The 14,315-nt window shown below is 49.9% G+C and overlaps 1 protein-coding gene across 1 annotated transcript in view; it reads right to left on the bottom strand.

Moving 5' to 3' along the window:
• Positions 1-1,205: 1,205 nt before the first annotated feature.
• The window catches only part of MYH14 (myosin heavy chain 14), an 86,802-nt gene continuing 73,692 nt past the window's right edge, over positions 1,206-14,315 (bottom strand). Inside the window, 9 exon segments of the mRNA XM_064294057.1 lie at positions 1,206-2,874; positions 3,610-3,782; positions 5,479-5,587; positions 6,837-7,045; positions 8,562-8,685; positions 8,771-8,859; positions 9,649-9,777; positions 12,015-12,176; positions 13,916-14,128. Of these exon segments, the coding sequence (XP_064150127.1) occupies positions 2,721-2,874; positions 3,610-3,782; positions 5,479-5,587; positions 6,837-7,045; positions 8,562-8,685; positions 8,771-8,859; positions 9,649-9,777; positions 12,015-12,176; positions 13,916-14,128 (1,362 nt within the window). The 3' untranslated portion in view covers positions 1,206-2,720.

Here is a 14,315-nt window from a genome sequence, read left to right as displayed (position 1 = left end):
AAATGTGGGCGGGGCGGGCCTGGCCTGTCGTTGTGGGGGAAATGACAAGGGGGCGCTCTCAGGGATGGGGGCGGGGGTCCGGAGTCAGTGTGGGGAGGGGAGGTCTGCAAATCGTCCAACTCTGGTGCTAACGGCGGGTCTTCTCAGCCCACCCCCAGGGCAGGGAGGGAGGGGCTGTGCTGGGCCTTCCTCCAAGCCTCCCCCACGCCCACCCTGGGTGCATGAACCGCCCAACGCAGAAGCTACCGCATGTCACCCCCCACCCCAAAGAAAAAGTGTCATGCCCCTTACCCACCCGCCCTGTCACTCCCCACCAAAATAAAAGTTTCCTTTTCATTTAAAAGTGGCTGCCAGGCTGTCTGTCTGCAGGGAAGGGCTCCAGATTGGGGCTGCAAGCTTGGCAGCAGAGAGTGGGTGTGTGTGTGTGCACGCGCGTGCGTGTGTGTGTGTGCGCGCGCCTCAGTTGCCCTGTTGGTAAAAACGTGGATAGCCCTACCCGGGATGTCTCATGGGACCTGAGATGACAACTCCTCCAGGAAAGGGTGGCTAGTCCCTAGGGGAGGGGTGGACCTGGGTTCCCAATGCAAGCTCAGGACCCTAGAGGGCTGCAGTTTTAACCCTGGCTCCACCGTTGTGTGCTGTCAATCTATTTTCACCTCATAGCAACCCCATGTGACAGAACCGCCCACAGTGTTTCCTAGGTCTGGAGCCTTTGTGGCGCAGTGGTTAAGAGCTTGGCTACATACCAAAATGTCGGTATTTCGAATCCACCAGCTCCTCCTTGGAAACCCTATGGGATAGTTCTACTCTGTTGTATAGGGTGGCTATTGGGTTTTTTTTTTTTCATTTGTTTTTTTAGTCCTTACAGAAGCAGATCTCCAGGTCTTTCCTCAGCGGAGCCACAGGGTGGGTTTGAATCTCCAACCTATGAGTTAGCAGCTGAGCACTTAACCATTGTGCCAGCAGGTTACTAGCGAAGTAATTTTGAGCAAGTTACTTCACCCCTCTGTACCTCAGTCTCCTTACCTGATTAAGTCTGTATTGCCAACTCTGAAGCCTGAGTTCAAACCCTGGCTCAACTTCTTAGGAACTGTGTGTCCTCGGGCAGGTCCTGCAACTTCTCTGGGCCTGTTTCTACCATTCTAAAATGGTGGGGTGGAAGTTGGTCTATCCATGTAGCAAATATTACTTAATGCCAACTACATGCCAGGCACTGTTCTAAGCACTGTACTGGAAAGCAATGGAATTTCAACCTCAAGGGGCTGTGGTGAGGACTGAGATAATGCCACATCATGGGCACTACTGTTATTATGTTGCAAAGGTACAGCACAGTGCTGCCTCAGCCACTCACTGATTAGGAAGTTTGAAGCCAGGGACCTGGCAGCTTTGAGACTTAGTTTCTCATCTGTAAAATGCAGGGAATTCCTTGGAGGCTGAGGTCAAGAGTGAATGTGTTACTTCACAAGACCCCCTATACCACACACACCTACAGAAGCCTATCCTCCCCCCACCAGAAGCTCCCCTTTGAGAAGAATCACAGCCAGACCAAAGGGGCCAGCTGGGGATGGCATTTATTTCTGCTAGAGCCTGGAGGGTGGGAGGGCAAGGGAGACTTCTCCAGTGACTCCACACCTTGATCATACAGGAACAACCAAAACCGGAAAGGCAGAGGGCATGAAGGATGGGGGAGCCCTTCTCCTGCCTCTTTGCAAGCACCAGAGGATGGTGAAGTCTGGGGCTCAGCTTTTGTCACCTGGAAGATTAGGGATGGGGGAGTGGTTAAGTACAGAGAAAGGAGAGAGGGACTAGGGGAGACAGAGACACCCAGAAAGAAAGATCCAGAGACTGAGATAAAACACAGAAAGAAGAACCGAGAGAGAGGCAGAGACCCAAAATGAAAGGCGTATAGAGACTCCAGGAAGGGTACAGAGAGAGAGAAATGGAGAGGTCCTTGTTGTCAGGTTGGTTCCAACTCATAGCAGAAATGACAAAGTAAAACCGCCCCATGGGGTTTTCTAGGCTGCAATCTTATGGAAGCAGATCGCCAGGTCTTTATACCTTGGAGCTGCTCGAGGGGTTCGAACCACTAATCTTTCAGTTAGCAGCGCTTAACCACTGTACCACTAGATAGATAGATATTTGCCATTGAGTTGACTCCAACTCATAGCTACCCTATAGGACAGAGTAGAACTGCCCTATAGGTTTTTCTAGGATGTAAATCTTTACGGGAACAGATTGCCAGGTCTTTTCTCCCATGGAGCTGCTAGTGGGTTCGAACTAATGACCTTTTGGTTAGCAGCTGAGCACTTAACCATTGTGCCACCAGGGAGATAGATAAGTAGATATAGATGGATGCGGAGGCCAGGGAAACAGGAATGCATGGTGCCGGCTGAGGTGAGGAGGGAAGCTTGTGGCATCCTCCCTAATATCCATCATGAACAACTGAAGAAAGGATAGGCCCATCCTTGCCAATTACATCCACGTTTTCCCTGAAGCACAGAGCCCCCGTCCTTGCCTCCCCATCCTTCCCCACTCCCCTGGGTTTGGGGGTCGGTTGATGGGGATCTCATGGGGTCCGGCGTGGGGGCAATAAGTGCTGCAGTGCCAGAGAGTGGCACCAACTCCAAAGTGCAAGAAGCCAGAGGGCTGGGTTTGGGGACAGGCATCTATGGAGCCAGGAGGGAGGGAGGGGCCCTGACCCATCCAGTTAGCATGAGGGGTCACTGGGGTGGGGCCTGCACGGGCCCATCCGACTCTGGGTGTGGGGCCCCAGCCCCTGGCTCTGCCTCCTCAGCCTCTTCATCCGATGCCACACCTTCCTCCAGGTGGAAGACCTGTCTAACAGTGCGGGTGGTGAAGGTGAGGGGGCCGCGTCTGTGGGGAGGAGAGACCAGGAGATAGAGATTAAATGTGGGATACAGAAAGAGAGTGAGTGATAGATGTGGAGAAAAGGGGAGAAAGAGTAAATGAAATGGGGAGAATGGGGCAGAGGGAAATGGGGCAGGGCACAGAAAGATGGGAAGAAAGAGATGGGAGGACAGGGGGACAAAGACGGCGGACAGAGAGATGGAGGAACAAAGGTCACAGAGATGGGGACAAAGAGAGAGACGGAGGGACAGTGGAGCACAAGATGGGGACAGAGAGAGATAGGGGGCCAAAGAGGTATATAAGGATGGGGCAGAGAGATGGAGGGGTGAAGAAATGGGGTCAGAGAGAGATGGAGGTACAGAGATAGCAAGGGACAGAGAAAGAGATTTAAGGACAGAGAGATATATAAGGACAGGGGAACAGAGAGATGGAGGGACAGAGGTGAGGATGGAGAGAGATGGGATAACACAGACCTGGGGACAGAGAAATATGGAGGGACAGAGAGAGATTGGAGGGCACAGAATCAAAGGGATGGAAAGGGAGACGGGGCACAAAGGGAAAGAAGGAGTACAGAGAGGAGACAGAGAAGTGAGACTGGGAAGAAAGAAATGACCTCGGCTCTGGCTCTCCCCCAAGATACCCCCTGCCCTTCCACCCCCATGGGCTCTATTCCCCCCTTGCCACCCCTACATTTATGGAGGGTGCCACCCGCTTGTCAGGGTTCGTGTGGGGCAGCCATACCGGAGCCGATTCCTCAGCGTGGTCACCTCGCGGTTCATGGATTCAGCCGACTCAGTGACATCCTCCAGCTCCCGCTGCAGCCTCCGGCGGCCTGCCTGGGCCCGGGAGGCCTCATCCTCAGCCTCCTCCAGCTGTCGCTTCAGCTGCTTCAACCGGAGGTTTCCCTTCTCCAGCTTGGGTGGAGGAGGGGAGAGGTTTGGTCATGGAGCCCAGGTCATATCTTGCCCTATCCTCCTTTGCCCTGACTCTGTCCCATTCTCTGCTCTCTGCTCAGACCTTAGTCATCAAAGTGATAAACTGTTAAAGGATGATGTGGCTTAATCAACCTGATCCATGTCTTTGGCTGTTCCTGACCCCATCCCCTGTGTGGGGCAATAGAAAAAGCAGGGTCTCTGACTCTCCCCAGCCTTTTCCCTGTCTCTAGTTCCAATCCACATGGCCCCTGAGGGTCTCTCTAAACCCAGAGCTGACCCTGCCCCTCCCCCACTCACAGCACTCCCTTGGCTCCCAAGAACAAGGTCCCAGGCACTGCAAGGTCTCACTCTTGACCGTTTCTCTTCTCCCCATAAAGCCACTGACCTGTACAAGTTCCAAAAGACTGTCCTCAGACTGTACCATCTCTCTCTCCAGGGAAGGGACACACATGATCCAGCTCCTGCCAACCCCTCTGACCTCATTTCTTACAACCCGATACCCCACCCCATTCTCTTCAGTCATACTGGTCTACTTTTTGCTCCAAACTCACTCACCAAGCTTATTTCCACACCCTAGGGCCTTTTCACTTGCTGTTCCTTCTGCCTGGCTTTTTCTCATCCTTCAGGTCTCATCTCAAATATCATCTCAGAGAGGTCTTCCTGACCCCCCAATCTAAAGAGGGTCCCTCAATCCTCTGCATCTCCTTCTCCCTTCATTCTCTTTCTTATTTTTTTCACATTCCTTGTCACAATCTGCAATTATTATTTTTTAAAAAACAGGCTTATTGTGTCTTTTCCTGTGCTTAAAACATGAGCTCTGTTAAGGCAGAAGGCTCTCCTGTCTCATTCTCAGCTGTATCCCCAGTCGTAGGACAGTCCTGGCATGTCATGGGCGCTCAATAAATGGAATGAATAGCATTTAAAACATGGCTGAACTTCTAAGGGCGCAGGTGATCTGCCTAGTATAAGACAGACCTGGGATACTATCCAGGCTGTGTCACCTACTAACTGTGAAAAAATTACATCCCCTCCTAAAGTTTTTGTTTCCTCACCTGTTAAATGGTGCTGGTGAGAGAAGTGACCCAGACAATGCATACACATACATTTAAAAAAGCAGTTACCACAATGCTTAATAAACAATTAAGAGCACAGGCTCTGGAGCCAAACTGCTGGAGTTTGAACCCTGGCTCAACCCCTTACTAGCTAAATAATTTTGGGCAAGTTATTTCACCTCTCTGTGCCTCAGTTTCCTCACCTGAATAAGAGGAAAAATAAAAGTATCTACCTTATAGGGTACTGATAAGGATTAAATGTACTACATGTTATGTCCTCAGAACAGTGCCTGGCATATCAAAAAAAAAAAAAGCACTAAATACATACTATGTTGTTATTGTAGCCCTGGTCTATCCTCTGGGTGGGGTTTAACGTCTTCCCTCATGCTGGCTGCCTCAGCTCTAAACCAGGCCTCTTTCTAGATTTCAGAACGGGAAAGTTATTTCTCACCTGCTGATTATGATCCAAGCCCTATGATAATATTTGTACTTAGTTTCAGTCCAGCATTTGCTTGTTGCCTCTTATGATGGGGAGGGAGCTCACCACCTCCAGAGATAGGCCATGTCATTTTTGGGTCAGTGATCCCACTTTCCACAGCTCCCCAGTGATGTCAGCTGCTTACCTGGTCCCGGAGCTGGTCAGCCACCCTCCGCTCCTCCTCCACCTGGAGCACCACCTCTTTGAGCCGCTTCTCAGCTCTGCGTACCAGCTTGCCTGAGAGGATGCGCTCCCTGAAGAGAGGGGTGAAGGGCCAGATCAGGAGAGATGCTCCCCTGGGGTTCCATTTCCATGGCCTTGTCCAGTGGCTATCCTGCACACAGGCTGGCCTTAGCCCTCTTTCCCGTCCCTGACCGACGCCCACAGTTTATTCAGGGCCGAACTGGCACCCCAGCTCCCTTCTCCAGGGTGTCTACATACTTAGCTTTATGCCTGATGGTTCCTAAAAATGTTTTCTGAGGGTCGGACCCACGTTTCCACTAGTTTTTGGATATGGATGTGTGTGAGTGTTATGCTTGGAGCAAGTGATCATTTTGTGACCAGGAGGGAAAGACCAAGGGAACTGCACAGACTATGATCCAGAGCCCTGCCATCTTTCAGCTGCCCAGCTCTGGACTTCTTATCATGTGAGAAAAAAAAAATTCCTTTTTGCGATAGATTGATGGCAAAAAAAGGCCCTCTATTCTCACCCCTTCCTATATCCATGTTCTTTGCAATGTGACTTTGTGGCTGCTCCCATCATGAGGTGGGAGCTATTTCTTCACTCCCTTGAATCTGGGCAGCCACATGACTTGCTTTGGTCAACAGAACGCAGCAGCAGTGACCTATACCAGTTCCGAGGTTAGGCCTCATGAAGCCTCTAACGCTATCGCTCACTCTTGGAACTCTAACTCCACCATGTGAACAATCCTGGGCTAGCCTGCTGCAAGATGAGTGGCCACATGGAGCACAGACAAGTTGGCCTAGTTGTTCCAGGCAACGCCTTAGATATATGACAGCCCAGCTAAGATCAGTAAACCCATCTAGGTTACCCTAAGCTGACCAAAGACACATAAGTGAGCCTCACCAAGCTCAGATCAGCAGAACCTACTAGCCAGCCCAGAGAATAATGAGTAATAATAAACAAACAAAAAAAAAAACCCAGTAATAATAGTTGTTGTTTAAGCCACTAAGTTTTAGGATGGTTTGTTAAGCAGCTATAGCTTAACTGATACATTTGTTTAAATCATATTCTTATTGGTGGTATAGTTACCTGCAGCCCAAAGGTACTAAAATTGTATAAAGGATGATGTGACTTAACCAACCCCACCCATGTCTTTGGCTGATCCTGACCTCATCCCTTGTGTAGGACAATGGGTCTCTGCAAAATGGTATGTAGTACCCTACGTTCCTAAACAATAGGGGAAATCAGCAAACGTTAATAACATGTCTTTTAGATGTTTTTAAACCAGGTGCTTAAAACACAGTTCCTCTCCTTCTTACCTGCTCTCATGCTCTAGCTGCTCCTCAGCCTGGGCCAGCTTAGACTCAAGGGCAGCGATGACCATCTTCTGGCGGGCCCGGGCCCCAGCGTCCTCCTCACCCAGGCGCCCCCGTAGTTCCTGGATCTGCCGCTCCAGCTGCTGCCTCCCACTTTCTGCCTTGGCTGAGAAACTGCGCTCAGCTGACAACTCTGTGGTCATTGTCTCCACCTGTCACAGGTAGGAAAGGCAGGATGTATGGTGGAGTCCAGAGTGAAGGTGGTCGTTAAATCCAGGCACCTCCCAAGATTAAGTGCATTGATGATTGTTAAATGCAGAGGACAGAGACCGATGATAAATAAAAAATTATTATTATTATTATTTTAATTTATTGATGATTGTTAAATGCAGAAGACAGAGACTGATACATACTAAATATTCAGCAACTGTTAACTTTTCTTTGTAGTGATGGACTTATCTGCCAACACCACTGCCAGCCCTGGGTTTTAACCTTCTGGATATGTTTTTTGCTATTTTAATAAATTCACAAGACTATCACAAACTTGTTTAAAGACTATAAATTCTACCTCTGACTGTGAATGAGTCTATTCCAAGGGTTATCACACTTTTGTTTGCACCAGGATTATCTGGGGAGCTTGTGACAAAAATGCAGGCTCCTGGACCCCACCCTCCAGAGATTCTGAATCAGCGGGTCTGGAATGGGGCCCGTGAATCTGCATTTTTAAGGAGCATCTCAGGTGGGTCTGATATGAGTGATATGTAGATGATTTTGAGAAACTTCGGCTCCATAAACAGCAGCTACTACACTGAGAATGTGTAAACACACCCCTAATAATAGCTCCTGTTTATTTATCAGCTCATACTCTGAGCAAGGCCTTGTGCTGGGGACACGGAAATGAGTCAGACCCAGTCTGATTCATACTTTATTTCCTTTTATCCTCACAGGAACACATCAAAAGAATGATTAGCATATCCTTCTATCTTTTTAACTTTTTATTGTAAAATAAAATAGTGGCATGGAAAGTCAAACTAATTAAATGTACGGCTTAATGAGTGAATGAAAGGGAAACACACTGTCCACTCCTACCCAGGTCAGGAAGTAGAACATTGCCAGAAGTGCAGGTGAAAAAAAGATGGAGGTCAAATTGCATACAAGGTTATTGTAAGGAAAAAAGGAAATAAGGTGCAAAATAACATCCCTGTAGACAATGAAATGGAGTCTCTGGGTGGTGCAAACAGTTAGGCGCTTGACTACTAGCAGAAGGTTGGCGGTTTGAACCCACCTAAGGACGTCTCGGAAGAAGGGCCTGGGGATCTGCTTCTGAAAGGTCACAGCCCTGAAAACCCTATGGAGCAGTTCTACTCTGCATATGTGGGGTTGCCATGAGTTGGAATCAACTTGATGGCAGCTAACAACAAAATGTGACAATATAGCCCCATGTCTGTGTCCCCCAGGAAACTCCATATGGGGAGGGGGAAGAAAACAATTCTGCGTAGAGATCCCACATAATTCATCCCTGAATCCAGCCCTTGAGAAGTTTCAGAAAGACGAATGAATGCATCATGCCTTTTTTTTCCCCCCTTTTGCAAACTCCTGTTCAACCTTCAAAACCCAACTCAAATATCTCCTTTTCTATGTTTGTTGAGTAAGAGGACTGAGGGTTATGGTCCCAGCTTAGTGGGAAACTGGGCTCATAGGGGCAAAGGGTGGCCAGGCTGTGCTCACCTGTAGGAGGAGCTTTCGGTAGCGGTCATTGACGAGCTCTGCGTTGCTCTGCTCCTCCTCCAGTTCCTCTTCCATCTGCCCTAGGCGCCCCTCCAGCTGACGCTTCTCCTCCAGAATGGCTGCCCTAGGGAGAGAGGGAAAAGGTAGGAGTGAGAAGGCAGGAGAGCCAGAGGAGAGTGCCCTGCCCCGCATTACCATGGGCCACTCACTTGCCAAGGTTGCCACTGGCCACCTCATCCGCCATCTCATCCCGCTCCTGCTGGGCTTGACGCCGGGCGCGGTCCGAGGCAGCGAGTTCCTGCAACAGCGGGGAGAATGGGTGGTCAACGGCAGGGGATATTCAGGCACCATTCTCACTTCCTCCATGCCCCTTATGCCCCAATTCTCTTGGCCTTTTCCACTGCACGCTCACATGCTGTCCCTGGGTAACCTTGGACTTAACTTCGATCTACAGGCAGATGTCTTCAAAATCTGTCTCCTGAGCCCCTGACCCGTGTCCACCTCCTGCTGCCTGCCCCCTAGGCCCCTCGCCCTCATCATAACCCTAATGAGGTCAGCAATTCCTCCAAACCTGCTCCTCCAACAGGCTCTCCTTCTCAGGGATGATACTGCTGTTCACCCCAGTCACTGAGCCAGATCCCTGAGTGCCATCGTCACCCCCTCCTGCCCCCTTACCATCCACAGTCCTGCCCCTCCTGTTTCTCTGACCTTCTCTGCCTTGTCCTCTCCCCCAGACTCTCACCTCAACTTCCTCTCCATATCCAGTAACCCACTTCAGTCTAATCCCCATGTATTCTCAGAGCTGACTCTGCTCTTTCCTTGCTCATGAGCCTCCCATGGCTCCCAGCACTCCCAGGACAGAGTCCTACCCCTCAGGTTGGCATTGGAGGAAGCCCGTGGTTGGCTCTGCCCACCTCCCTATTCCTTGGCTCTTATTAGAGGCAGCCTGTGGTTGGTCCCGCCCACATTCCCGCTCCTTGGGCTGGCATTGGAGGCAGTGTGTGGTCGGCCCCGCCTCTTGGCTGGCATTGGAGGCAGCATGTGATTGGCCCCACCCACTCCCATGGCCCCACCTACCCTGCCTTACCTCCTGCAGTCGCAGCACCTCGGCCTCCAGCCCCTTCAGACGCTTCTCGCTTTCGCGGTTCTGGACAAAAATCTCCTCCCGGGAGGTGCGTGACTCCTCCACCTCCCGCCATAGCTCCTTCATCTGGGTCTGGGTGGAATGGATTGGGGATGAGGGGGCAGGTTCAGCTTGGGCTGCCATACAGGGAGCCCCCCACCCTCACATCAACCCAGCAGGGGCTCCTCACTCCCCATGAACAAGGAGGGTGTACTCTGAGTCCTACAGACCTGGGTGCTAGCCCCCAATCCACTTGCTGTGTGACCCTGGGCAAGTCCTTACTGAGCCCTATTCTAAGAGATATACCAGTATCCCTTAATACTCACAACTCCAGTTAGTAAGGATTTTGATCATCCATAGCTTACAGATGAGGAAACTGAGGCAGAGGCTAATTGATGTGCCTGAGCCACCCGGCTGGGAAGTGGCAGAACCAAGAATTGAATCCATGCTGTCTAGCCTCAGAGTCCACAGGCTTAACCACTATGTGACTTGGTGATGTTATTTGTTTGATGTAACTTTGAAATGCAGGGGTTTTCTCTTAGTGGGGAGAGGACTGGCAATTTTTACTGTTTGGAGGGGATGTTTCTAAACCAGTGCAGCCCAATAGAAATATAATGTGAGCCATGTGTGTTGCTTTAAATTTTCTAGTGGCCACACTAAAAAGGAGCCCTGGTGGTACAAATGGTTAAGCACTCAGCTGCTAACCAACCAAAAGGTTAGCGGTTTGAACCCACCCAGTGGCTCCGTAGGGGAAAGGCCTGGCAATCTGCTCCCGTAAAGATTACAGCCAAGAAAACCCTATGGGGCAGTTCTACTTTGTCAAATGGGGTTGCTATGAGTTGGAACAGACTTGATGGCACCTAACAACAACAATGTTAAAATAGTAAAACAAAAAAACAGGCAAAACTAATTTGAAATCTATATTGAGTGTAATATATCTAAAATATTCTTATTTCAATTTATAATCAACATAAAAATTAACGAGATATTCTACATTCTTTTGTTTGTACTAAGGTCTTTGAAATCCAGTATGTATATTTTACTTATAAAAAGCAGTTGCCAAATCAACTATAGGAGACCAAATGGTAAAAAATTACTCTAATGTAAAAATGAGAAGGTAAGGGGGCAGGGAAACTACAGTACTGGGAATTGTACAGCCAGAATGGAATGAATGAGAATAACAACACATTGTGAAAAATGTAACCAATATCACCGAATAATTTGTGTAGAAATTGTTAAATGGGAACCTAATTTGTCGTGTAAACTTTTACCTTAATAACAATAAAATATTAAAAGAACTAAAAACCGTTTGCTGTGGATTTGACTCCAACTCATGGTGACCCTATGTAGCTCAGAGTAGAGCTGTGCTCCATAGGGTTTTTAATGGCTGATTTTTCGGAAGCAGATCTCCAGGCCTTTCTTCCGAGTTGCCTCTGGGTGGATTCAGACCACCAACCTTTTGGTTAGTAGCCAAGCACTTAACTGTTAGCACCACCCAGGGACTCCATATTTCACACACAGGCCATCTCAATTTGGACCAGCTAGATTTCAGATAGTCAATAGCCACATGTGATTGGTGGCCAGCAAATTTCTATACTTTCAAAAAAAAAAAAAAACTGGGTATAACTTTCATAATCAGGAAAACAACAGCTAAAGTACTTCCATTTCAAAAATAAAATAAAGTGAGGAAATTGGACTTAAAAATTAAACACTTTAAATAAGGTAAATAAAACAGAAAAGAACCGAATAAGTATTTGCAACATGGATGTTTATAAACGAAAACCACACCCGATGCCGTCGAGTTGATTCTGACTCATGGTGACATCACGTGCCAGAGTAGAACTGCTTCATAGGGTTTTCTTGTCTGTAATCTTCGAGGAGTGCACCTCGGTGGCGCAAATCATTAAGTGCTGGACGACTAACTGAAAGGTTGGTGGTTCAAACTCACCCAGAGATGCCTCAGAAGTAAGGCCTGTCGATCTGCTTCAGAAAGGTCACAACCTTGAAAACCTTATGGAGGAGTTCTACTCTACACACACAGGGTCACCGTGAGTCAGAACTGACTCAACAGCAACTAACAACTATCAACAACAACAATCTTTGAGGAAGCAGGTTGTTAGGACTTTCTTAGATTATTAGTCCAGTGCAAACCATTTGCACCACCCAGGGATCATGGATATTTATAAAGGTGTTGACTAATTTGGATGCTCCTCATGGGGTCGAGGAGACAGGGTCTAAGTTGGTCTCAGGCCCTGAAGTGATGCTGGGGGCTCCAGCAATACTCGAAGCCTCCCCTCCCCAGCCTGGCCCAAGCCCCATCCCGTCCTCACCTGCATCTTGCGAAGCTGCTTCACGGCCTCCTCCTTGCCCTGCCCAGCGGTCTCCATCTGAGCCTTCAACTCCTCCAGCTCTGCTTCCAGCTTCTTGCGGGTGGCCACAGCCAGGGCCCTCTGCTTCCGCTCCTCATCCCGCTCCACCTCAGCGTCCCTCAGCTGGGGCAGGAGGCCGAGAGGGACCAGGTCAGGGGATAGGATGCCCACGCCACCTCTACATGCTCCCGTCCCCTCCTATCAGTCCCCATAGCCCCAGCTCAAGCCTCCTCCTCTCCCCTTGCTCCAGCCTTCTCTCCAGCCCATTCTCACACAGCTCGAGAGGGGTCTTTTGGCACGCAGAGTTGACACTGACCCTTTAATGGCTCCCCAGGACCCCCACGACAAAGTCTAGGACACTCAGCTATGGCTGTATCAATGGGACCAGGGGAGATGAAAAACACCCAGGGACCCCTGGCCATGGATCACCTGTTTCTCTCTACTTCCCCGCCTCCCAGCTTTCAGTCTCACCCCCTTCAGTCTGTTGCCTGTGTTGCCCCAGGGGGGTCTTTCTGACACTCACAGCCCCTTCCATGTTCAGTACTCATCACCCAGTAGAGGGCCCTGCCCACTGAAGACCACCGAACATCCACTCCTTGTTGAGTAAACAATGAGTGAATAGTATAGAAAGGGAGGGAGTGATGGAACACAGAAGGAAGCAGATGAACGACTGAGTAAATCAGAGAGTAGGATGCGGGTGAAGGGGAGTGGAGATGAGCAGTACAGGGGTTATCTGGGGGCTGGTAACCAAAGGGTCAGCAGTTGGAATCTGCCAGGCGCTACTTGGAAACTCTATGGGGCAGTTCTACTCTGTCCTATAGGGTTGCTATGAGTCGGAATCGACTCGATGGCACTGGGTTGGGTTTTTTATGGAGGGGCTGGGTACACTGGGGAGTAGTTGGGTTGTGGAGAGGAGGATGGATGGAGAGGGGTATGGAGAGGCTGTATACACAGAGAAGTAGTTGGCTTGGGGAGAGGAAGTTGACTGGAAGGGGCTGGCTAGTGGATGGAAGAGTTGTTGATTCAGGGTTGAATGTACTGTGGGTTTGGGGAGAGGCTGTGTGGTGGGTGGATGAGTGATTGGAGTGGTTAGGGTGGTTGGGGTGGTTGAGGAGATGGTGGAGGTAGATGGGTGGTTGGGTAGATGGAGGGGCAGTTGCATGCAGGGTTGGTGGGTGGGTAGCTGGGTGTAAGGGTGAGTTGGTGCAGAAGCTGTGTAGTGGGTGGTTGAGTGGATGAGGTGGTTGAGTAGATGGGGAGGTAGGTAGTTGAATAGTTGGGTGATGGAGGAGTGGTTGGATGCAAGGTTTGATGCAAGTGGGTTGAGGGAGAGGCTGTGGTAGATAAGATTGCTGAATAGATGGAGAAGTAGTTGGATAGATGGAGGAGTAGTTGGATTCAGGGTTGGTTGTATGGGTATAAATATCAGTTGGTGTAGAGGCTGCGTATGGGTGGCTGGATGAGGTGGTTAATGAGACAGCGTAGGTAGATGAGTGGGTGGATGGAGGAGTGAGTGGTTGACTGCAGAGTTAGCTGGCAGATGGATGGGTATAAAGTGAGTTGGAAGCAAACTTTAAAGGTGGTAGAAAGGCGGTTCGGTAGATGAAGGAGGTAGACGCGTGGATGAATGGTTTGGTGGATGGATGATGTATGATTGGGTAGGTCAACAGGTAGATGGCTGGGTCGGGGAGAGGATATGTGTGTGGGTGCATGGAAGGAGGATGGCTGGCTAGCAGGAGGGCCTTTTGTAGAAACACTGAGTAGCAGCTGGGTGGATGAGACCTCAGGCCCCTCTTGCTGCTGTCTGCACCAGACCACACCCGACCTGAATTGGGACTCCGTGGCCTCCCGCCTGCCTGTACCTGCTTGGCCAATTGCCGGCGCCTCTCTTCACCAGCCTCATCGTGGCCCTGCAGGTCCCGCTCGTGCTGTGCCTTGAGAGCCTGCATTGTCACCTCTAGGCGCAGCTTGGCGTCCTCAGCTGCTGTCAGCTCATCCTCCAGCTCTGTCACCTGTGTTCGCAGGTCGCTGGCTGCCTGTTCTGCCACCCGGCGGGCTCGTTCCAGCTCATGTACCTGGTGGAGAGGGAGATTGAGCACTGGGCACCTGGGTCACTGAGGGAGGGGGCAGGCTAGGATCCTCCATTGATGGAGGAGGGGAAGACATCAAGTAGATATGCCCATCTAGTTTGTTCATTCACTCATTTGTTTGTTCATTCATTCATTCAACATCTACCAAGCACCTACTTACTATGTATCTTAT

Source organism: Loxodonta africana, chromosome 11, assembly GCF_030014295.1.
Source record: "Loxodonta africana isolate mLoxAfr1 chromosome 11, mLoxAfr1.hap2, whole genome shotgun sequence".
Classification (NCBI taxonomy): domain Eukaryota; kingdom Metazoa; phylum Chordata; class Mammalia; order Proboscidea; family Elephantidae; genus Loxodonta; species Loxodonta africana.
Note: the sequence above shows the minus strand (reverse complement) of the source record. Positions and strands in the feature narration are given on the sequence as shown.